The sequence below is a fragment of the Uloborus diversus genome, chromosome 10 (genome assembly GCF_026930045.1).
Source record: "Uloborus diversus isolate 005 chromosome 10, Udiv.v.3.1, whole genome shotgun sequence".
In the NCBI taxonomy this organism is placed as follows: Eukaryota; Metazoa; Arthropoda; class Arachnida; order Araneae; family Uloboridae; genus Uloborus; species Uloborus diversus.
This window is the reverse complement of record NC_072740.1, coordinates 100658282-100684429: the sequence shown is the minus strand read 5'-3', so window position 1 is coordinate 100684429 and position 26148 is coordinate 100658282. Positions and strand designations below refer to the sequence as shown.

At 35.2% G+C, this 26148-nt stretch overlaps 1 protein-coding gene across 2 annotated transcripts in view; it reads right to left on the bottom strand.

The window, feature by feature from the left end:
• Positions 1–825: 825 nt before the first annotated feature.
• Positions 826–26148, bottom strand: part of LOC129231213 (muscle-specific protein 20-like) — a 41304-nt gene continuing 15981 nt past the window's right edge. For both annotated transcript variants that reach the window (XM_054865469.1, XM_054865468.1), the window contains exons 2-4: positions 18806–18930; positions 4094–4298; positions 826–1393 (exon numbers count right to left, since the gene is read on the bottom strand). In XM_054865469.1, coding sequence (XP_054721444.1) covers positions 1214–1393; positions 4094–4298; positions 18806–18930 — 510 coding nt within the window. In that variant the 3' untranslated portion in view covers positions 826–1213. The remainder of the gene's footprint in view (positions 1394–4093; positions 4299–18805; positions 18931–26148) is intronic.

The window sequence follows — 26148 nt, the reverse complement described above, 5'->3', positions numbered from 1 at the left end:
CGTGTTTCCGTTAATTCTACATATTGCAAAATGAAGCGGTCCGTTTTTTCTTTCAATTCACCCGCCATTTTTTCGTAGTCAAACTTCAACGCGGTTTTCGTACACAAACTAGTGGTATCACGCGTGCTCTTTTGGAACCAAAATGTTCAATAAGGATGCTCCGCTAATCATAGTGGCCTTAGATCTGACGAAAGGAACTAAGAATACAAACTTGTGGTGCCGATTAGGTAACAGTACACGATGGATCCATGTTCCACGGAAGTTGCTCGTGATGCTATCTACAGTCCGCTCCCGATTGTTGGTATTCGTCTTTGATCGCATCTACTTAAATATCGATTGAAAATAAGAGAAATCAGGGTTAGTAAAATTAAGCATTGTCGAAACAAATTTCCTTCGTGTAGCGACGTTGATTGTATTTTGCAAGCGGTAGAGTGTGTATAAAATAATTAATTTTTATAATTTGCCACGTGCCAATACTAATGAGGTGGACTATCACTTTAGCAGCATGTAGTGTTCTGTAAAAAGGTTAAAGCATGTTCTATAAAAGACGTCTGTCTTTACTCCCCCCCCCCCCACACGGAACAGAAATGACGCCTTCCAAATACCATGTGGACCCCCAAGAATGAGATCACTCTCACAAAAAAAAAAATAAAAAAAGAGAAAAATACCCCTGAAGACTTCAATGGCGCATCCTGCGTCCCCCTCCTGTCCCCCAGTTATACACCTGAGGTTAAAGTACCGAGTTCTTTACTGTTTCCAATATTTACTTATTGATTGGAAAACGAAGAAATAAAATATTTACAAACCATAAAGAATAACAATAAATTTCAAAATAACCAACTTTATTCGCATAAATGCCATTACATGAGAATTTGCTCACATAAACGAACTCGTTTTTGAAGTATTGCAGCATGTCCAGCTCAAGAGAACCGCCTTCAGTGGCATAAAAAATTGTATTTCTTCAAAATTACCCGTTTATTAAACTGTAATAATTTTCACCCTCTTTAGTGTCATCGACAAATATTATGAAGTACGATGCGTCCTAAAAAGAATTTTTCGAAAAATTCTTAGTTTGGAATTTATTACCTCACATATTTAGTTATTAATCAAAGCGAAAATGTTCTATTATAAAACTGTTGAAGTACTAAGATCACTTCAGATCCATGACGTGTTGAAGTACTAAGATCCATGACGCGTTTCAGATCCACGACGCTTACATGTGCCTCGTGTTGCCGAAGTTTTGACCGCTTTGGTTGGCACCTTTATTGGTGCCGTACTGTAGGTTGATGATGCCTTCACTGGCCCGGAGTTGTTCTTCGGTAAACTGTCGTTTGTTTTCTTCAGATGGTTTGGGTCCTAGGCATGGTCCGGTGTACTCTGGGTGTGTGTAACACTGGAAAAATAAAAAATATTGAATAAATACAAGATGAATTCGTTCTTCCAGTGTGATTCCAATTGGAAGCGATCTGTCATCAAGTGCAAGTAATTGTTTCAAGTGCGAATGTGGAAAATAAATTTAAGGAAACAACTGGTGAAGCTTTCACCATGAAATAACAAAGGAAGTAGTCGAACCTCCATATATCGAACTTCCACATATCGAAATTTTCTATACATCGAAATCCCAGCAAATTTCTATGTTCATTACATAGAAAAATTGTTTCTATATATCGAAAAAATCTCTATACATCGAAATTTTTTTTTGGGACATTCGTATATTTTTTCCACTTCAGACTGTTTGTCTTATGAAAAATGAAGGTTAGGGGAGAATATTATGTTCACCCAAAAGTCGCTACAAAACTCAGAAGGAATCTAGGGTTGAAGGATGTGTAGATAGGTCGTTGTTCCGTTCTGGAAGTCTTAAATTCCCTCAAGTTTATTTCAAATCTTAGTTGTAACCAGTAATAATTGTAAAATCAGTATCAAGTTATCCCTTTTGTCTGTTGATTATCATTCCTAGTATTTTTAGCTGCAGTAAAAATCATTCAAGTTAAGTAGATTGATTTTTTACTTTTCTCTTGATTACATTGTCAAAAGTTAATTGCCGAAGAATGAAGATGTATGACGGCGCAAAAATGTTATTTTTTTAATTATCAACTTTTATTTAATCCCGTGCTCGTACAAATTAGAAATTGGGTTTCATACACGAAAATTAGCTTTAATTTTAGTATTTTAGGAGATTTGTACGATAAAGTAAGATCGTTTCTATACATCGGAATTTCTATATATCGAATTTTTTTCCGACAATTTGCTACTTCGATATATGGAGGTCCGACTGCAAAAACTTTTGGATTCCATGTCTTCTGTAATGAAATGAGAGGCAGTTTAAAACACGTTTTACGGATATTTGCATCCACTTATTTTTTCAGCTCAGAGTAATTTGAAATTGTTTATTTCATTTTTTTTGAGGGGAATAGAAATAGATTCCAATTTCCGATAAACAGAACATTTATTTCTCAATGAAATTGAATAATTATTTGTACTCAATAATTAAACTAAATTTCGAAACATTAGTTTGTCAAAATGTCAAACTAATTTGACATTTTGGCGTGACACGAAACAGAATAAGTTTAGATGGATTTTTTTTGGGGAGGGGGGAGGGAGGGGTACTCATACTTGGAAAAAATGTTAAACTTCTATAACTTGCAATACTTTTGCCCAGTATTGTATATATTTTAATACTGAGTATATACAGAGTAAGCATAAAAGAATATCTTGGTTTTAAAAGTTTATGTTTCATAAACTATTACACTTACCACCATAAATGATACACAAAAATAAAGATTAACTGTCCAAATTTTTTTGAACACAAGTAAGTACTAAAACGTGCATGTTCCGCACTAGTGCTACCAGAAATTCCTTCCGGAAGGGTTTTATGTTTACAACAGTCCTTTCATGTGTATTAACTACTGTATTAGGAATGACAACAATGTTAAAATCAAGACAGGGGGGGGGATGTTTTTACCCCCCCCCCCTCGTTGCGCCACTGACGCTCCGCAACGCTGGATTGGCTGTGCAGGTGATGATGATAAATACTTTGTGCGTTAGCCAGCCAGATCCCCAAACCTAACCCCGTATGATTTTTTTATGAGGTTTCGTCAAAGACAGTGTTTATACACCACAATTGCCTACAAAATTGCAAGAACTGAAAGATCGTATATGTGCAGCATTACGAAAAATTGACAGCGAAACACTCCAAAAAGTATGTAATAGATGTGTGTCGCGGTACGAAAGGCGCACGAATAGAATAATTGAGTGAAAAAAACTCTCACAGTTTATCTTTATTTTCATGTATCATTTATAGAACTAAATGTAATAGTTTACAAGATAATTTGCACGTCTGACCAAAGTACGTACTTACTGAATTTATTAAGCATAAGTATAGTGAGAAATTATTTAACTATAGAAAATTTACTAGGTACTTACTAAATTTACTAAGCATAAGTAAAGTAATGCTCTTACTATAGACAATTTAATAAGTACTTACTGAATTTAATAAGTACCTATTTCGGCCAAACACGCCCATTCTGAATCACATATTATTTAAAGTCGACTTAACTATTTTCAGCCTTATTAAAAGTATTAATTTGACTGGTTCAAAGTGATGAGTAAAAAGTTAGTTCGATCTATCATAGTATAACTACTGGCCCACAGCAACGCGTGGCTGGGTAAGCTAATACTTTATGAAACGTATTTTTTTTTAAACCGGGATATCCTTTTATGCTAACCCTGTATTACATAATAGGGCCGTTTCCATGGATACTTTCGACCCCGGAAAAAACCTGCTTTTCACCGCATTCCGGTTATTTGCTGGGTCATGTGGAATATTTCTACTCCTGCTAGCTTCTGGAGTGAAAGCGGTGTTTTTACCCTGAATGCATTACGCGAAACAAGTTCGTCTACTAGCCACTAAGGATGCTGGGTAAAAACCGCTTTCTCTGATACAATGGGAGAACCTCTTTTTACATGGAAACGGGGAATTATTCAATCGGGTTTTTTGTGGAGCCAGAGCGGGGATTTACCGGGTCGAAAAGTGCGTTATGAACGCGACTAGTGTGTATGATGCTATGTTTGGATATAAACTTTATAAACTTACAGCTCTTCCCAATGCCATTAAACACTGAGCAACTTGGGATATGTTTCTTCTTTCCCATAAGTCAACTGTCTGGAAAACATCGATCTCTGGCACACCCCACTTCTTGGCAGCTTCCTGGAAGCGGTTGATGTTCTCCATCATCTTAAATTGGCCTCCTGAAGTGTTAATCTTTTGAATGCATCCAGGCATAAGCTTGTTCATTAAGCTGGAAGTATAAACATTAAATTATTAATGACGTTTTCATTAATTTTATGACTGCTTTGAAAGAGGGCTAGATATACTTCGTCAATCTTTCAAAAACCACAAATGGATCACACGATTTACGATTGGTGCCAACACATTTCACTCAGTGAGATATGATTAGAGAAAAACAAATGTCATGAGGTTGGTATATTATGTTAATCTTAATTGATAAAATATTGTTTTCTCTATTGAATTGTATCAATATTTTACAGAACTTTAGAGTTCTTTTAACGACATTATGTGCGAAAATATTTTCTAAGCCTTTCTTCTTCACTGCTCGAAATTTCTTTGAAATAGAGGAAAGAAAAAGGTACTGATCCTATAGATAACAAAACAAATTTTCTATCACAAAGTTTAAAATTTCTCATTTGCTATTATTACTTTTTGACTGGTTTCTGCGATATTGTGTGTGTGTGTGTGTGTGTGTGTGTGTGTGTTTTAACACATTCTAAATATGTGGGATGGCGTTTGAAAATCGCAGCAGTGCATGACACTTTTACGAATATTATTACCACAGTGATAATATTCGTGGATTCTATAATAATATTGTAAAGAAAGAGAACGGATTTTTGTATGTTTGTATGTTCCGGGTAATCTCCGAAACCATTGCAACTATTTGAAAAATTCTTTCACTATATGAAAGGTGCATTTTTATTGAGTGACATAGACTATAAATTATCACGTATATGTATATTTTTACTAATTTTTTAAACCAATAGTTTGTCATCGCTACCAGTTTATGTTTCGTACTATTTTATTCTTATATAGGTAAAAATTACCACTGACTGGAACGTAATAACAATGACATTATGGTTGAAGGCTTTTTGTGAACTAAATGGTGAGGGATAGCAAGCCAGGAAAGGTAAAACCTTTACATGTAAATTGAGGCTGCGGAGGATGAAGTTTAGCCCAGAAAACTAAACTTTAGTAAACTAAAGTTTAGAACCAGCATTATATTTGCCTTCGGCATTGTAAACCATTTAGAATCGCAGAATGTTTTTACTTCAAAATTTATTTAAACGAATTATAACTGAGATTTGGCCCTGGCAAATTAGTTTTTAAATTCAAGTAGTGCATATAGACGATAATTATCCGTGTTTTTCTAAAAGTTGTAATTTTGCAAGCATTTCGGGCCTATCCATTAAGGTTTTTTATTCATACTAAAATCGAAATGAAAAACATCTGCTAAACAATTCACTTAAGTAAATTTAGTTTGGAAAATCCTCAACTCAAAGAGTTACAATACATTCAAAAAACAATGACGAGCAAAGGGCATTCCATAGGAAAGAAATTGACGAAAAAGAGGAAAAAATAAATAAAAATTATTTGGAGAAATATTCCTCATGATGACCATATTTAAGCTTTTAAAATGAAATAATTAAATAATATAGCTCACAAATATCCTATCAGAAAGAAATCGTCAAAAAAAAAAAAAAAATAATAATAATAATAATAATAGAGGCATGTGAAAAAGGCAAGTTTCCCGAAGGGAAACGAGTACAGGAGGTTGAAAGGCAGCCCAGGATTGAGAAAGAATCAACTCTTACGAGAATATTAAATACTAGACGCCCGTCCCGAACTTGTTCGAGTTGAAAAATTAACCGTCTTAAACAAATATTATGCAGATTTTTTTTATTTTAAAATATCATGGTATGCAACCTTTTTTGTTCCATTTTTATGAGGTTTTGAAAGAAATTGATACACTTCATTTTCTAATCTAGAGAGATCAACCTTTACTTCGCCGGGAACAATATAATCTTCCTAAATGCAACGTCTTACTGCGCATAATTGTAACTCCTGTTTGTGAAAATTGCAACACCATGAAGGAAGCATCATAGTTGAATGAAATTTAATACACATTTGAGTGGCAATAGTACAAATAAATGATTACATTTTCAAACCAAACAAACAATAAAAAGAGATAGAAATTAGTATTTTGTGTGGCCACCACGCGGCGTAATAAGAGCTGGTACACGACTTGGCATGGAGTGAAACAAAGTTTGAATATCTGCCTGCGGAAGAGTATTCCATATTGTTTGTATGCGCAATCAAAGTTCGTCTGTCGGAGCAACAGGGCGAGGATCACGAGCGACACGCCGCCCAACGAAATCCCACACATGTTCAATCGGTGACATATCCGGGGAATATGCCGGCCAATGAAGAAGCTGTACCTACTGCGAATCAAGGTAGGATTTGACCGTCCTGGCGACATGTGGACGGGCATTATTCTGCTGGAATACAGCCCCTGGCAATCCTTGCAGGAAAGGAATAGCTTGGGGCTGTAAAACTTCGTTTATGTATCGGGTATTGTTCAAATTGCCCAAAATTTGTAGCAATTGTGATCGTCCATGATATGCTATGGCAGCCCAGACTATAACTCCGGGTGTTCGTCCACTGTGACGTTCGGTAATGCACTCCGGAATGTGCCGTTCACCCGCATAGCGCCTGACACGAATTCGGCCATCATGGTGTCACAAATTGAAGCGGGATTCGTCAGAAAAGATAATCTGCTGCCAATCAGCACGCCAGCTCCTATGCACATTGGCCAATTGTAGCCGCAGGCGGCGATGGTTTTGCGTAAGAAGAATCCTGTATAAAGGAATCTTTGCGCGCAGCCTGCGCTGCAGCAGACGTCTCCGAATTGATGAAGCACACAATGAAACACCTGTAGCTGTTGACCACTGTGCTGCCTAGAAGAAGCTGTGCGGTTCGTCAGCGCCATACGCATCAGGTGTCTGTCATCGCGAGCTGACGTCACATTTCGGGGTCCACTCCCGGATTTCCGAGTTGTCCGACCCTCGTCCGTCCACTGCTTCCAAACACTCATGATTGTGCAGCTGTTACGCTGCATACGAGCGGCTACTGCACGATAAGACAATCCAGCTTCACGAAGGCCGACGATTCTGCCCCGTTCAAACGCCGAAATTTGCTCAAATTTCGCTTTCTTTCGTCGAAGAGGCATAGTAAAGATTCAGTTAACTTTTACTCTAGCATATAACCACCGATAATCATACACGCTTCGCTACAGCAGACAATTTCAAATTATTGCAAATTGGTGTAATGCATGGCTGTCATAAGTGAAAATTTAGGAATTAAAAGAGTTTTAGAAAGGAAAATAGTTTGGTAAATGTACCTGCATATACAGTGGCTCCTAAAAGTGTTCGTGCACTTTGAAATATTTTAGCAAAACCAAAATAACGCAAAACTGAATTCGAATATGAAGTCCAATATTTTTTCACATCATTCCTGTGTCATTCTAAATATAACCCAGTTGTTTTTTCAAAATATTGATGGAACTTCTTTTTGAAATAAGTCAAAAAAACGAAGCGAAAGAGAAATATCACCCCACAAAAGTCATCGTACACTCAAATGTTTCGAATAAATTCATGATTAAAATTATCATATGTCGTTTTTTTATTATTTAAGTATTGTGTTGACCCTTAAAAGTCATTTGGCTTTAATTTTTTGTTTATTTATTGCTTAATATTGTTCTTATTATTTTTAAATGGCTGGTATTCGTAAAAAACAAGAAACACCATTTGAAATTTGAATTTTTTCCTCACAGTAGATATAAATTGGTTTGAAATGTGTTTAAATTAGTTAGTTTATTCCATTCTATAGTAAAGTGCTTGATCTAGTAGAATAGACCTCTGGTCGCAGTGCTTGGTTCGGTTGAATCCCCGTTTCTTTCATTTCAAAGAGCTTGATAAAATGCTTTAAAGAAAAGAATCGGATCGAAAACAAGGTAAGAAAAGGTCAACCGGCAAAGTTGACAAAGCGCGATCAGAGATTAAATGTTAAAAAAATTATGAAATATACACATTTGAGTGCTGTAAAAGTTTCTGCAGAGTTAAATGAAACATTTTGCATTTAATTTTCACCTAAAATTGTTCGCCAAGTTCTCTCATTAGCTGGATTAAATGAGACCTCTTCTCGCAGAAATTTTCTTGGTCGTGCGAAAAACAGAAAGCTTACGCTTTTCGTCACAAAATCAACGATAAATAAGCTCAAAACGTTTTGGAATTGCGTCTTATTTACAGATAAAAACGAATTTAACATTTTTGGTTAAATTGTTGTGTAATTGTAAATGGAAGAAAAAATTATGAACTTCATCTTAAGAACTTAGTTGGAACAGTTAATCAGGACGGTGAAGGTGTTCTTGTGTGAGGGTGCATATCAGCATCAGGACTTAAAAGTTTGCAATTTTTTGATGAAATAATGAATCATGCTGTTCATTTAAATATTTTAAAAACCAATTTTAAACTCTCAGCCAAAAATTTGGTTATCGGAAACAACTTCTTTTTTTTTTAATCAAGATAGCGATAAGAATCACACGGTTTTCAACGTTTGCATCTAGTGCATCGAAAATTGTCCTAAAGTTTTGAAATTTCCCCCTCTATCTCTAGATTTGAACTTAATGTAACATATTTAGAGATATCTGGAGGCTAGATTACGTAAATACGGCTTTGAAACGAAAACAGAAACAGTAAAACTCGAAGTATGGTTAAACACTTACTCAGAAATTACGCAAAAAAAAAGAAAGAAAAATAAATGAAATTTATTCCCAGACGTTTAAAAGTTGTTGTTGATACTGCATGATATTCTACTAAATAATAACTTAATAAAAAGTTAGATTATTCTATAATATATAGACATTTTATAAAGTGTACGAAGACTTTTGTGAGATAAAATTTCCGGCACTTTTTGATTTTTGATACTTTAAAAATTAGGTTTTAGTATTAAAAAAAAATCATGTAGTTTTGTAAAAAATTGACCATATATCTTATAATTAAATACCTATTTCGAAATATTAATTCTAACCAATGGATAGGGGCCTATTTCATTGAAAGTCGTAGGTGTACCAACACTTTTGGGAGCCACTGTAAGTAAGCATTTTCATTTTAATTTGTAATCAATGCTGCATATTACAAAATCTGGCCCAAAATTAGCATTAACTTGCTAAAATTATATTTTTAATTTACAACATTTTTAAAGTAAACAATTAAATGAATTATAGACTTGATGTAAGCAAAAGCTAGTACAATCAAGTTACAAATTACAGAAGTCCATAAAACAGCATCAAGCTATACTAATCTACAAAAAAAAAAAAAAAAAAAAAACTTGGTTTTGGTTACACGGTGATAAGTACGTCATCGTAGTGTAAAATGCTGCGCTGAATTCAGATATGTAAAGAGTTTTTCTCCATCAGCTACAAATTTTTGTTACATTCAATTGAAGTTTGCAATAAATGCGTAGATTCACATGCATGATCGATACTAAAATATTCATCAAAAACTTAGCTATTGTTCATTTCTTTCAGTATTTGGCATCAGGAGCATCCCTCTTAAGTGTCCAACAATAATCGACAAGCATTTCTTCACTTGGATAATGGAGGCGATCCGAAGTGCTTTTTTTTTTTTAGCTTACATCAGTAATACGTGGAAATTCTGGTTTAAGTATTGAAATCCAGCACCAGTGTTACCAATAGTCATCACAAAGTTTTTAATATGAAGGGTGAGTAGAATAATAGGGGTAATCTTTCTTTTCATTCTTCTTACCATTGTTGTCCCATTCGCAGAGAAGACAACAGCATTGTGTAAAGCCCAAGCAGTTAATCTATTATCTTACTTCATTTTAGGTCAGAAATAACTGTCCCACGGTATGTGTTGTATTAAACGTTATCGAATAAAACTTAAAAATGTCCATATCCTGTATTAGTGTAGTATAGTTGTATTGTACTGTATTATTTTCTGTGTATTTGGTAGTTTCTATTTTTATTAAAAATAACTGTAGAGTAACGGCACTAACATACATGCTTAAGACATCGCCGTAAGGTTAACTTAGTTTTCTGAGCCTTTTAATGTATTTAGGCTTTTAAAAGTATTTTTCTGTCATGCAACTACATCTCATCTAACGCTTGGCTGCTTCTGGATCGTCTGAAATAATTAATTCTATTTTTATTTGCTCAATATCGAAAAAAAATTCCGAACCCCAGTAACAGACACCGAAAAAATCTGATGATAACCAATAACAGATAGGTTGAAGAAAGGATGAGCAATGGACAACATACCCTTTTTCTGTTCAAAATATGCAAAAGTTCTTTGTTTTTAGAACTAAAGCCTTATTAAATTTAAATCACTATAGCACTAGTTTTGTTAGTAATAATGGTTTCGTATTTTACTTTATTTCGTCAGATATTTCATTAGCAACTGGCGTGACCTTTTATCGTTCCTGGAAAGAAAAAAGGAAACTGGATGGTAAAATTTGTCAAAAGAAATTTTTGAAGGACTGCGTGTCTCTTATTTAATTATTAAACCTGCTTCTGAATTACTTCAGCTAATTAAAATACCATTTGCTAAAATATGCAGTCCGAATTTGCAAATTTGATAGAAAATAGAGAAGTCAGTAAATTTAGAATTTATTTTACGATTTAAAAACAAAAGAATAGTTTAGAGAAGTTGTTTTTTAAAGGATTTTGTCTCATTATGAGGGTCGCGTTTTGGGGGGTGCTTAGTAAAACTTCAGGGGGAGGAGGAGCACGACTATTGGGGTGGGTACCTCTTGTTAGTTACTGCATTTTACTCGGTAAATAAATATTCCGGTAATTTATTCAAATAATATTAGCTGAAGCAGGGGTGCCGTCGGGGGAAGAGGAAGTGGGGGGGGGGGAGGGCTCATGATGGAGACTACACTAGCAAAAAATTTCAAAAGAAGGTATTTAAAAATAATTACAGTCTCAATTTAAGGGGGAACATTTTCGGGGGTAGGAGGGGGGCTCTAAAATAGTGAGAAGAATAGATAGATAGTGAGGGCTCTAAAATGCTATCGCCCTTAGGATGAGCTTTCCTAATTAAAGTTTTTACATAGAACAGCCTATAGTCATTTTTTTATTAAAATGTTTCAGTATTTTTTCCTAATATAATCATAGCTAAAACAAGGGTACCGACCCCGGGCGGAGGCGGGGGGGGGGTGATGGTTCATGGAGGAGACTACACTATTGAAATTTTTATAGAAGTTGTTTAAAATCGTTGTAGTCTCATAATCGGGGAAACTACTGGGAACTACTGGGCGGATGCCGAGTAAAATGGAAGAGGGGGGGGGGGGGTACTTTGCGCCATCACTCTTAGGAAACGTCCATAGATTAACTATCAGCGTATTTGTTTCTGTTATGTAGAAAATCAGTCTGCCATCTCGATAAGTAAATATTTCAGCAATTTAATTCTAATTATTTTACTAAAGCGGGACGGGGGGGGGAGGGGATAAGGCTTGTTTATTCCATTCAAATTTTTACAAAGGGTGCTATAAAAAGATAAAAGTCTCATTTGGGGGGTGGAGTGCTTCGTAAAATTTGGGGATGTGGATGGGTTGCGCGTTTGCTCTTTGGGTGGAGGGGGGCATCCATAACTAAACCATCTGCATTTTTCAAAGACTATCGGATATCAAAGTACATTTTCCAGGAAATAATTTCAATACTTCAAGTAAAGCCAAGGAAGGGATGACAAAGGGGGGGGGGGGAGTGGGCGTAGTCAGGGTGCAGATTAAACCATCAAAACTTTTAGAGGTGTTTAAAAAATATTAAAGTGTCATTGAGGAACTTTTTTGGGTGCGGTGGGGCTTCGTAAAATTTCGGGAAGGGAGGAGTGCTCTGTCATTCTTCTGTGTGGGGGGGAGGGAGGATACCCAGAACTAAATCTGCATTTTAAGATCTGCAATAAAAGCTATCTGTCAACTCGATAAACCAGCGATTCGAGCAATTTACCCTTAGCTGCACATGGGTGCCGAAGAGGGGGGAGGGGGCTATGGCGCAGACGTCACCATTGAAATTTTTAGAGAAAATCATAGTGTTCCATTCCTTAAGTCAGTGGCGTCACTAGGGGGGGGGCGGTTCGGCTCAGTTGTCACCCGTCTGGGGGGTGACACCCAAAGTGGAATTGCAAATTTCTGAAAAATATGAAGCTAAAATGCATTTTTAAGACTACAAATTTCAAATTTTTCCGGAGGTTTACCCCCGGGACCCCCCTCTTTCACCGCACATCATGGTGTGAATACTATACTCAGAATTAGGTTTATATTGTCAGTAATTGGACTGAAAATTTTATGAATTTCATGCTTACAAAGAATACTAATTTTTTTTTTTTTTTTTTTTTTGTGGAGGGTGAGGGAAGGGGCGTGACACCACAAACTGGCACCCCGGATGTCACTCATGCTAGGTACGCCACTGCTTAAGTTTCTCCTCATCTTCGGTAACTGTGGAAAGCGAAACGTTTTCTTTGCCTGATCCGTAACCACTTTTGCACGCTGGTATAAAACAAGATGTAGCTTTTTTCTCTTAATATTTCGACTTTGATGTGTCCATTAAAATATTTTAAAACTCTCTCATAATTACTTTACTAAATGCGGAAAAACAACATTAACGCATTACCGAATAATAACTATAAATCTCGCATCAACTAATGTGAACTCCGTCAAAAGTAACGTGCTCCCTAACCGCACTGCCCTCTAGCGGAATTCCTCAATTTCGTCCTCAAGAATCGCGGGGAAAACAGCGGCGGTCGGCACACTACTCTTTCTAGGCACTATACTAGTGCTAAAATTTCAATAAATTACTTTTTAAAAAGTTGCTTTAAAAGCTTATAATGTACTATATTCATCAAAGAAGAGTCATGTAATGTTTGTGTAGCTTCGAAAAATAAGTAAACACCCCTGCCAGACGTAAAACTTGTTCCAGAATCTATCTTTTAAAATGAAATAAGTTCGATCCGAAAAACGGGGCTTTTAAGCAGCGAAATTAGCATGTAATCGCTGATTTAAAACGAGTCTGATTGAGAAACATAACATGCTCCCGGGGCGCAGCGCCATCTGGATTTTCCTCAGATCTGACCTCACTTTTTCTCCGTTGATCGGCACACTACTCTTTCAGGCACTATAACTTAAATAAACATGAAACACCAGCTGACATCGTGGTATCTGTTCATAACCTTCCACCACTGCCTCGTAAATACCAACTGGCTCATAAAATTCACTCTGATAACACTAAATAGTTACACCGTATTCACCGGGCCACAGCAACATCAGTTTTACTCCCCTAAAATTCTTATTATTTAAATTCAAACTTATAACTGTTTCTGGACCCTTGTCTGTTATTGCTGCTTTTACCCTAGTCCATTTTTGAAAGTTTTAGATAGGCAGTAATAAAGAGAGTTACCTTAGAGAGTTTATTATTAGAATTTTAAAATAACCGGTAAGATCAAACTAATAAAAATAATAAGTTCAATGACCAAAACTGGCAACTGCTCAAAAAAATATTTCTGTGAACTGCTGTAATCCATTTAAAAAACCTCAAACATTGTTTTTTACAGTTAATAAGCTCTTTTTATGCACTACTTCTGGAGTGTATAGGTAATAAGATGTCTAGACCCCTGTCAGTTCCATAATAACTGTAGTTTTACTTTATAGCACATTATTGAGGGGTGTCCACGAGGGGGAGGGAGGGGTTGATGGCGTGGACTGCGCCACTGAATGTTTTGGAGGGTGGTTTTAGGAGGTACTTCTTTTTTTGGGGTGGAGGGGAGGAGCTCTCATTTTGAGTGAACTTTATAGATTGGAGGGGGTGTGCTATTGCTTTTGGAAGAGATGGTCATTGGTCACCCCTGCATTAATTGTTCTAACTGTTGATTGTACAACGTAAAAAAAAAAAATAATCGAAACGCCACTGATTATTTCCGTGGAACGTTTCCGAGTTTCACAGGTTTTCATCAATTTCCTGTGAAAATCAAGTATCTTTGCCAAAAAGCTTCCTGAATTGCTAAAACTTCCACTGAGGCAGACTTTTCAGTGTTGTAAAGAATACTTTTAGCTACCAGTTTAAATACTGACAGAACGTATTTACTAAGTGTATCAACTTTCGTGAAAGCTCTGAAGATGATCCACTTAGTAAATACGTACGAGCCGTCCAGCTTGATTGCACTCTCGGTAACAGTGAATATGTGTCTGGATTTTGTGCCGTTGCAAGCGATCGAAATGCTTGTACTTACTTGCTATTCTGTTTCAGGATTGAGATGCTTGTACAACCCAAATTCACAATAATAGAATATCTGACTTATTTGAACAAAACTTGTTCCTGTGTCGGAAAAAATGAACGCATGTAAATTGAAAAGAAGAAAAGACGTTACTCATGAATGGGTAAATTAATTTCAACAACTTTTCAGATATTATTTTAACAACTTATGGATCATTAACGCAATGGAAAATTATATTGATTTTTTATATGGGTCAAAAAATTAGAATAACATATTCATTCAATGGGAATTTTGAAAAGTAGCAAAACCATTTGCATACCTGTTGGCCGATAGTTTGTCACAAGTATGAAATTTGGTGTCCGGATAATTTTACGCTCTTTTAAAAACCTCTTATTGCTCAAAAGGGGCCGTCAATGTGATAAATAGGGAAAAAGAAGTTATGTAGTGTATCATTGCTTAAAGTTAGTAAAAAAGCAATACAACTCAATTTAAATGAACGTTTTACAATCTACGGTAAGATTTTAAAGGAATGTAGAAGAACTGGCCAACTGAAAAGTAACCGAAGTTAACGAGGTAGAAAAATTGTACAAACTGACAGAGATGAACCCAAATTAAAGTGAACCGTCAAAAATAGTCGTTTTAAAAATGCCTCTTACATCCATAAGTGTTGGAAAGAATCTGTAGTTATCGTGTCCAAGTCAACTACACTTAGAAAATTGCAGTTTCAATTGCGGATCTACGAAGCAAGACCTAAGATAAAAATAAAGCAGAAACGTGCACGACTCTCCTAGAGCAAAGAGAAACTCATACAAGGGCATTAAGGTTAGAAAAGTTTTATATTCAGTGATAAATCTTTTGAAATATCTGAGAACAAAAAAAGTGTTCGGGTTTAGCGTTTAAAAAATGAAACGTGTGAGAAATCTTGTTTTAAGATGTTCTCTCAATTTTGAGACATTTTTTATGGTTTGTGGGTGCATGAAGGCTGCTGGAATTGGATGATTGTATGGAGCTTAAAATAAAAAATGTGTAACTTCCACTGTTTATCAATAATACTGCATGATACTTCATCTGAGGCACAGCAGTGACACATTCAGTGACACATTTTATCTTTCAGCAAGATTCTAGTCCGTGTGACATCTCTAAATCAAATCATAGATTTAAACAGAAAGACAAATTTCGGTATTAAACTGGTCAAGCAACTCTACCGAACTCAAAATGATCAAGAATTTGTTTTACCTTCAAATCTAAAGAAAGCGTTCAAGACCAAATGCCCACCAATAAAATTGAACTCGTTGCCGCATTGAAGAGAGTATGGAAATAGTGTCAGAGAAAAGCGATGAATACAGTCGAGTCCCGACTTACGCGAGGGTTGCGTTCCAAAACCCCTCGCGTAAGTTGAAATTTCGCGTTGTGGAAAAGGGTATGTGTAAAAACTTTTATAAATATACCCAATTCTTTTAGACACTTGTAAACACCACCTCAAACTGTTAAAAACCATTTCTTAACTATACATTACTGTTTCTTACTTAAAAACTGAATTTTTATTTGTATTAAAAAAAAAAAAGTTTTATTCCACAGAAAATACCTGCTACGATGAACAAAATCAATGATCAATGGGAAAGAAAGACATAAAATTAACTAGTACGGTACGTACAGTATGTAGTAAGAAAAACAAATGCACTATAGTTGTAATGTATAGTAGATTCAATAATGATATGTATAACTTAAAAAAGTGAAGATGATGATAATTTATGCTGTGTAATCAAACCGTTACTCTTAAATATTGTTAAATACACAACGTAGTTGCTTCACTAGTTCTTTTATGACGTTCCCATCTATGGCAACACACCGCCTCCTGATTTCTTAAATTCACAATACAAGAGCAGCTTCCATTTTCATAATTTTTGCATTTTGCTTAGATACGACTCGGTGAACTTTTACGGATTTCCTTTCTTTCACTTTTAATTCTACATATGGAAGATTCACTCATACCTAATTGTCGTGCTATCTTCGGCGCAGTTTATAGCTGTTCAAGCACATAATCTTTATCCTTTTTTTTTTTGTATGAAACTTTCTTTTTTTTTCTTTCTATCTCCACAAACTTTAGATGAAATAGCGCTCTTAGGTGTCATTATAATTCATTAACTTTTGCATTTTGAATGAAAAAAAATAATGGAAAATGAGAAGTAGTTATTTGTATAAACGATGCTCAGACTAGTACGGTATGGGAACTTCCGCTCTCAGTGATGCCAAAAGGATGAAGGTTCATTCACGAAAACAAAAATTAGTAACCAATAACAAAGTCGATACTTACACACCACGATTCCCTTCCGAAAATTTTCGTGTTGCGGGTAAGGAATTCGCGTTAGGTCTAAAAATTCTTTGCTGGTGAAAAAATCGCGTTATAGCCATTTCGCGTAGGTCGGATCGCGTTGTAGCGAGAGTCGACTGTATATATAGGTGGTAGAATCCGTGTGTGAAAGGATTAAAAAATTGAAACCAGCAAAAAATGACGCATTCAAATGTTGGTATTGTTTCTTTTGAAAATGTTTTTCCCCTTTTATTGAATATTCTATTTTTTGACTCAATGTAAACTCTCATTACTAAAAACTTTTGAAATGAAATGTACACTTTAAGGTCTAAGAAAGGTGGCACGTTCGCTTAAAAGCCTAATATGCCCTTAAATTTGGTTAGAATAAACGCTTTTCCAAAACGTGAAAAGTATTCTATTATTTTGAATTTGAGTTGTATTTACTTGCAATTCTGCTGTGTTCATGGTTGCAATAATGCTTTTGGAGCTTTCTTGGTAAATGATGCAGATGGCAAGATATTCTTATAAACCTATCTAAGTTTTCTCTGAAGGTTCCGCAAAGACATGACTGGCTTTAACCGGAAAAATTTCGGAATTTTTCAGAAAAATTCCAGACTAATTTCAGAAAGGTTAGGGACTTTCAGCGGAAAAGTTTCTGTTTTTTGCAAGTTAAACTGGCAAAAACGGCCCAGTATTTTCCAGGAACACTTCTGAATTGTTTTTACAGTGTATTATGATTTCATTCAATTTTTGTGATCATTGAAATACATTAAACAACATGTATTATTTGCAAAAATTATCTCAACAAAAAAAAGTTTTTATGAACTTTTTAGCATCGAGGGAAAAAACTAATTCATAATAGTAATAGCAATAACAATAATAATAAAAATTAAAAAAAAATTGAAAGTTTTAAAACATTAAAAATTACATTGTTTCGTATTTTTTTATACACAAAACGTCAACCATTTTAAAATGTTAAAAATCGAAATAGTTCAGATCTCATCTTTCCCTGCCATCTTCTATTTTACCCTTTATAAAAATGTTTTTTTTTTTTTTTTTTTTTTTTCGAAATTAATGACTCTTACGGTCATCTTTGCTTTTGTATTTCTCTCTCCTCCAAAATGAATTTCACTCCCCTTGAAATTGACGCTTCGAAGAAAATCTTAGCTATATCTGTAGATCTGTAGTATTAATTAAAAATGAGTGCAGCCAAGAGCGTGTGCATGTAAATACTATTTTATAACCCATATAATAGTATGTGTCTACGTGGATGTATTATAATGTTTATCCAGAGTGAATGCAGTGCCTATTAAGAATCAGTAGCGGATTTACTAATTAGGGGGCCTGTCGCAATGCATTTTTGAAGACTCCTTCGTCTATCATAGAATTATACAAAACGTTTATCATATGCGTGTTTGAATCCCCTTCCAGGCCCCTTTGGTAGTGTGGGGGGGGGGGGGGGCCTCGCAATTGCGAATGTTACGTCATGGTAAATCTAAAGCCTAAATCCACCACTGTTAAGAATATGGAAAAAAATCAGTCGAGATTTCTCTTGGTGTGTCCATATCAAACGTTTGTAGAAAACTTATTATTATAATTTTTTATCATTATTATAGTTTGATGATTTTACAGATGAGTTATGAACAAAGCCGACAGAAAATCACATTTGTTATAGCGATGAGATTGCTTGAGGGTGTTCAAAAATTAACCTAATTGGATATGAAACCGACTGTATTTGCAAGAAAAGGATCGAAGGATAAAAAACACGATATCCAAAAAATAAAGGGGGGGGGGGGTAAAATTAAACACAGAATACGCGTTGTTGTCGTCTTGTGCCAGATAGACTAGCAGTTTGGGGTGCACTGCCTTACTTTTCCACTGTACCGTAATTTGGGCGTGAAGTTCGACTTCTACAGTACAAACATGTCATAAGGACCCGTTTATAGGGTAGGTAACCATTCATAGCACAACAACACATTCACATAAAGAACGGACAAGGACAGGAGAGAGAAAGTAGATCCATGCCCGAGCCAGGACCTCCCATTGCAGTCAGACTTCTCTAACCACTAGACAAGGTGGCCAGCACAGAATGTGAGTAAAAATGAATAATGACTAAATCTGTGCGCTCTTAAGCCTTACTTGCAAAGAATTGTTCCGTCCCTCAAAACTTCATCGAAAGGTCCAGGGGGAAGCTTTTGACCCATGATTTGCTCGATCCATTGTAGAAGTTCAGCTTCCAACTGTGGATCACGCTTTCCAGCCAACTGAAATGAGAATGTGTTTAAATTGTTAAATAAAGGAGCCGAAACAGTTTGCTTATGTTATGCATCAAGATATTTCAAACACTAAACTGAACAAAATTACCAGTCAAAGTTAATTTTTAAAGCCTCGAAATACTTGATTTTTTTTTTTTTTTTTTTTTTGCTGGGCAAACGTACCCAGCGTTGCCTGGGTCAGTGTAATAATATTAAGAAACAATTTATACTTTCCTTTAGTTATTTTTAGCTATGCCGTGGTTTCAACCGCGTTAAAAAGACAACAATGCATTAAAAAAACTATTTTAAGTACATCACACTATGATATATATCTATATACTAGTTGACCCAGCCACGCGTTGCTGTGGCGAAGAAGTTGGATTGAAATAATCTTTTAATCAATATTTTGATAGAATCAAATTAATATTTTTAATACAGCTTAAAATAGTATTGCTGATTTTAACACATATGAGATTGATAATAGACGTGTTTCAATGTAAAAACGATTTATAAATGTTCCTTGAAAATAATGGGCAGCTGATGTGGCCAATTTCTACCATGTCTTGCCAAAACCAGGAACGTTTTCTGATAAAGTTCAGTAACATTCCTGAAATTATCTTGGAAGCCTCCTGAAAAATTCAAAGATTTTCCCGTTTAAACCTAGTCGTGTTTCTATTACTTTAGTGTAACATTAGGTTGGTATTAAAAAAAAGCTTGCCACTTTTCTGGTTTATTAAGGAACTTCCATAAGCAGAAACCAAACATAGCAAAAGCTTAGCCAGAATTGCAAGCAAGTATCGAGAATTTTTACTCAGCAACGTTTCGGATTTTTTTCACAGTGCAGGCTGAAGCTAGTACTTATTGAATTCAGTAAGTACTAACTAAATTTTCTATGGCAAAAGCACTATACTTACTCTTAGTAAATTTACAAGTATGACTTCGGCGGGAAAAAAAAAAGAAAAATAACTTGAAAGTGACAGTAAATATCGAAACTAATTGTAAAATATCGGAATGCAGAAACTAAGCGTAAACTACTATACACTTTTAGATTCTAAACTACATTTTATTCATCTCAGCTTTCTCTATAGTTTATAATCAAAAACTTCTTTACAAAATACACTAACTAAATTACAAACATATAAAAATTAAATTTTATCAATGAGGTAGATAACATTGACTTCGAACTATTGTTTCAATTATTTGAAAACTGAAAATTATCTAATTACTAAGTTGTGTACAATGTTCTTGCTTAAGCTGTCTTTTGCTGATACAAAATGTATTAGAGCTTTCCCACTTGTGTGTAGACAATATATGGCATTAGAAAGTGTCAACTCACAATGACTGTGTGCGACCAATAAATACAATTTGCGACATGCATCGTGATATGTATTAAAAACTCGACAATTAACGGTACACAAACATTCCTGTCTGTTCGGGAATGTTTACCAAAAACAAATGCAAAAAAAAAAAAAAAAATCACTTTGTTTTGGATGCACAGTTTTGTTTTGGATGGAGTTTTGGTCCCAATGTCTTGGCTTTAATTATGCCCGAGATTGGTGAATGTTTTATTCTTTGTTTACGTGACTTCCGTGATTTTCTGATTTTATTCAACACTATAAAACAATTAAGAAACGCCCTTAAAATTAATGGGCAGCGAATAGGCCTAATTTTTGCCAGTAACATATCTTTCAAAAAGTAGCCAGTAACATATCTTTTCCACTTAAAGTCAGAAACCTTCCTAAAATTATCCTGAAATCTTTCTGAAGAATTCCGAAACCTCTTCGATTCGAAACAATCACCAGTAAAAATAAAAATGAGTCAAAAAATACAAAATTTAACTTTTTATACGGGTCCCATGTCCTCTAACTTATGTTTAAGGAAATAATCTCCATTGAAAACTATTTCCAACGCAAAAATTTGAAATTAGTACGACCAATATTCACCGATATATGAAATGCAGCGTTTTGTGATTTACACCACTTTTCACTCGTCGTCAATAACACCCGTGGGGGGGGGGGAATATAGTGGTTATCAAGTGTTTAAAATTACATGTGTGCGTACAGTGTGATTTTTCAAATTATTCGAGGTTTTGTAGTGTGTTTTTGCTTATCACGGCATAACATTTGCATTTAGTTTTGAATAGCAATGAAAACTATAAATACCTTGTTTTTCTTACTTTGACGACTGTCATTCTTCTGAAAGAGCGATAAGTTTCAATCTCATGTTCTGTATAATCCCTTAAAACTCTAAACAGGAATATCTCCTTGGGTTTGGTCGCACAAAGGTCAAGTTTTTTGTGTAAGTAATAGTTTTCAATGGAAAATATTTCTCTAAATGTTAGTTAGGGGACCTAGGGGCCATATAAAATGTTAAATTTCGTATTTTTTGACTCATTTTTATTTTTGCTTCAAACTTTCAATAACTTAACTCTGCATCTGATTTTGAACATTTTTGCAATTGGAAGTATACATTTAAGACTAATGGTTGCGAATATAAAGGTCTTGCTGGTTAAAACGGAAGCCCCTGTATATATATATATGGTACCGTTAAAGTATGAAATCCGTTATTTTATAGAATACCTAGTTATTTCATGGAATAACTGATCGTGTCCGTTAAAGTGTAAAACTCTCTTGTATTTCATGGTTTAACTAGTTATTTCATAGAATAACGATCTGTAGCCCGTTAAAGTGCAAAATAATCTATATTATATATCTTGCACGACAAATACATTTACCTTCCACCCCTGTGTTACCTCCAAAATGTTCACGTATAACCCAGTGTGTCAACAAAAAATGTTTTTTGTCACGAGCACTCGATAGTTTTGGCATTGATTGTTGGCAACACTGAGATACCTACAAAAGGGCGTTGCTGCATTGGCTCGTGGCCTTTTTTCGGATGTTCGTCAGCCGTCGATGTTGAGTTTTGTAATGAGCCGCTTTTGCTCAACCTTTTGAAATGCGCCATCCTTTTTAAACATTTTTCAATGTACATATGTTCCAGTTACTAATTAAAGTTCTAACCAGTTTAAAATGTTGAACTGTCGTTATTTCGTATCGAATAGAAAATTTGTTCTCCCAAATAATCAAGCTATTTCGGTGATGAATTGAACATTTTTGTTTTAGAAATAGTGCTTTTTGTAATTCCAAGTGTCATTTTAGTAATCCTTGTTGTAACAAATGATTTTATGGTACGTTAACATAAATACCATTTATTACGCTGCATAAATTAGATAAATTGCTTCTTTTTCATTTTAATTGTCTATCATTAGTTTATTTATAGAATACCTATATATAATTGTTTCATTTTGGATAAATTGTTTATTTTACACTTTAACTGTCTCTCATTAGTTAATTTAAAGAATACGTAGTTATTTCATAGAATAACTAGTTAAAGTGTCAAACTAATAACATATTACGCACTTTAACGGACACGATCACTTATTTCATGGAATAACTATAGGTGTTCTATAAAATAACTGCATCATATACTTTAACGGTAATATATACATCTCTGCGTCTTTGTCAATGTGTATATATACATGTATTGTGTGTGTGCGTATGCAATAGTTAGACTCGGGACTTAAAGATCTTTTACACATTCAAAAAGATAGTGTTGATATTACTCAGGGAACAACAACGCAAACACTATAAAAATTTTTGAGTAAAAAAAATGAAATTGGAGTAGCAATCGAAAGAGCATATTGAGACATTCTTTGTCACAAAAATTAGTTGCCATTGCGTACCCGTTATCGATACATATAAAGTCTTAAAGTCATCCAATATTTAAGAGAAGTAGTCAAATTTAAAGACTTGGCGAGAAATGGAAGATACCACAAGATTTCACACTCTGCATGTGGCAAGCATCTGCAAAGCGAGTTCCATTTCTCACCAAAACTCGTAACATTTGGCAAAATTTCTCAAAATTCGGGCAAATATTAAGACCTCATATTTCAATAACGGGGACACGAGGGCAAATAATGTATGCGTCCAGAACCAGTTTTTACTAAGCTCTTTCAGTTGCTACTAATTCAATATTTTCATTATTATACTTTCGTATGGTTTCCTGGTAAGTTATTTAATGTACACTAAAAAAACTCCGAAAGGTCACTGATTATTTCCATGAACCATTTAGGGATTTTGCCGGTTTTTATCAATTTCCTGTGAAAATCAAGTATTTTTGTCACAAAGTTTCCTGAATTGCTACAAGTTGCACTAATGCAGACTTCTTACTTTTGTGAAATATATCTTCAGTTATCCGTTAAAAGATTAACTGAGCGTATTTATTAAGTGAATCTGATTCAGTTCGATTACGGTCCGTCCAGATTGACTGAGCTTCCAATGGGAGTGAAATGTAAATCTCTGGATTCCGTAGCTTTACAAGAATTGCAGGCAAGTGAGATGCTTAGTACTAAATTACAATTCTGTTTTGGCTTGGGCCATGGTTGCAATAATGCTATTGGTGCTTTATTGGTAAATAAGGAAAGTCCCAAGCTATTATTTGAAACCAGCATAAGTTATCTCTGAAGGTCCCAGAGACATGACTGGCTTTAACCGAGGTGATTTCTGAATTCTTCAGAAAGATTTTAGGAAGGTTACTGGCTTTTAGCGGAAAACGTTCCTGTTTTTTGCAAGATAGGTTCCTGGCAGAAATTGGACACATTAGCTGCCCTTTATTTTTCAGGAACGTTTCTGAATTGTTTTTGCAGTGCAGTGAAAGTCAACAAAATGCACAATTCATAACGTTTATAGAAACGAATTTAGTTCCCCCCTCCTCCTTGAGAAGAGTAGAATATCCTCTTATCCCCAGCAATATCAACAAACATCCCATATGAGGCAGTGAGAAGCAAAGCGATGTAAGTGGACATTTTCAAGTTTTGGGTAAAACGCGTTTAAAGATAACATCCTAGGTACTTTCATTGAATTTTTTATCTAAATCATGCTATACAGCAGCACCTACCAGGGGTGCCAGTACTATCTCTTGCCCCAAGACGGAAGACATGTACCCCAACTATTTGTACTCTATATCTCCAAATTTTTAATTTTGCCACTTACATCCCTTTGCTTCTCACTGCCTCATGAAGTTTGTCATCCCCAAGCACTCACTCTTTCTCATTGACTATTTATAAACATACGTCTTCAGTTGGCTCAAATTTTACTTTTTACTTAAATTTTCTCACCCATTTACCAAAGAGCCGCAGATAACGGAATCCGAAAGCGGAAGTAAGTTTTTCAAGCGGCTTATAATAGAAAGACACCCACACCAAGACCAACCACGTGTTCCATCAACAACGTTAGGAGCAGTCCGTAGGTGACAGCGGCTTAAAATAACTTCCAGAATCTCAACCCACGCCGCTCTTGTTGAAGATCACCTTTTAACTTTACAAGATACAAAATGACTAGCAGCCATGCGATGCAGATACAGAAAATACTTGTTCTCATTCCAAAATTTCCCCTCCTTCGTTCTTTGCTTTGCAAAATGCTGCCTCCAAAATCTCCTTTTTTTGGGAGGCATACGACGTATCTTTGTGTTGAAATGATTTGTTAGGAGGAAAGTGTATTCTTCTCTTTTTTGAAGTAGTAATGCATATCCGGGAAATGCGTTTGAGAAAAAGGGGAGCTTTTTTTTTGTCTCCTGAGAGGAGAGAGGTGAGTCGAAAGAAATACTAGCGGGGTCTTTTTTTTTTTTTTGCTGTACTAAAATCGAATTTAAATATGGATTCCGTAATGGTTAAGACCACTACATAAGGGGAGCTGATTTATCCGACATTTTGGTTCTGAAATTGACCAGGTACAAATTTAGTATTTGTACAAAAGCCTCGTTGCAGAAAACTGGTGCCGAAGCTTTAGATGTGTTGCCTGATTGATGTTTGATTATTGTTTTCTGTAAACGAAGAAGATTTTAATTAATACAAATTAAAGACAAATGAGGTTCATTACAGTAAACATTTCCCGATACAGTTTTGTTGAATTTGTAAGCCAAGTTAACTTTCTAGATTTACCTTAAGTGTGTGTGTGTGACATTTTACTCAACTTATCATCATTTTTTACGACATAGCAACCAGCAATATTATAACGAATTTATAAATACGAGAAATAAGGTTGGATCCAAAGCCTTCTTGAAACCAAAATGTCGGATAAGTCGGCCTGTCTGTTCTTTTTAGGGGTTCTAGCTATGGTGAAAACTCGGTGAGCGTCAACGAATATGGTTTACGCTTTTTAGACGAAAAAATCAAACATTTACAACTGCAACTTTACAAGGCGAGAAATTAAGGGAGGTTCTTGATTTTAACTTGTGATTTGCCCAAGGTTGGATTCTTATTAAATCCTAAATCAGTAAGGTTCCAATCATTTAGGTTAAACGTACCTAGTGTTCCTTGAAGGTTCTAGGCTGGCTTTAACCCGAGAGATTTCCAAATTTTTCAGAAAGGTTCACGGGTAATTTCAAGGAAGGTTACTGTCTTTTACCGGAAAACGTTCCCGGTTTTTGCAAGATATGTTACTGGGAGAAATTGGGCACATTAGCTGCCCATTATTTTCCAGGAACGTTTCTGAATCGTTTTTACAGTGCTTAAGAACCTATGTGGGACATACACTGTCGTAGAAAAGTAAAGGGCAGCATCTGAAAATTTTAATTGTTCGATATTTATTTTTAAATTAATTTATTTGCATTTTTATCATCTTTTGTATTTCAACTTTATTGTGCCAGCTTGCTTCATTGATTTCCGCTGAAAATGAAAAAAACTTCAAATTCCAACCTCTCACTATTGTTAGCGGGGAATCCAAGCGCATTTCTTCAAGTATCTCAAAAACCCATTTCTGCAGATACTGCACTTTACCCTTCCAAGGCAGCATATATCCTCAAAAATCAAGTTTATTTTTCAAACTATTGAAAAAGAATTATTTATGAATAATATCTTTTTTCACTTTATTGAGGCATCACAACTTTAATAATAACCAAGAAAAAAACGTTCGTGTTTAAAAATTATGCTGCATTTTTTTTTTTCTTTGAAAACCCCACAAATTGCAATATTCTACCTGAAAGCTCATCAAAGGGTTAAAAAACAATGGCATGCAAAGACGGATCAAAGGGAATCCGAGGGCCAAGGGAATTGGTGCGAAGGAGGGCTGATCGCCCCGATCGCACCTCCCTTGAGATACCCTACATTGGTAATTTTTTCGAATTGAAGTCTTAAAAAGCAAGTGTAAGCCACCTTTGATGACGTTAAGG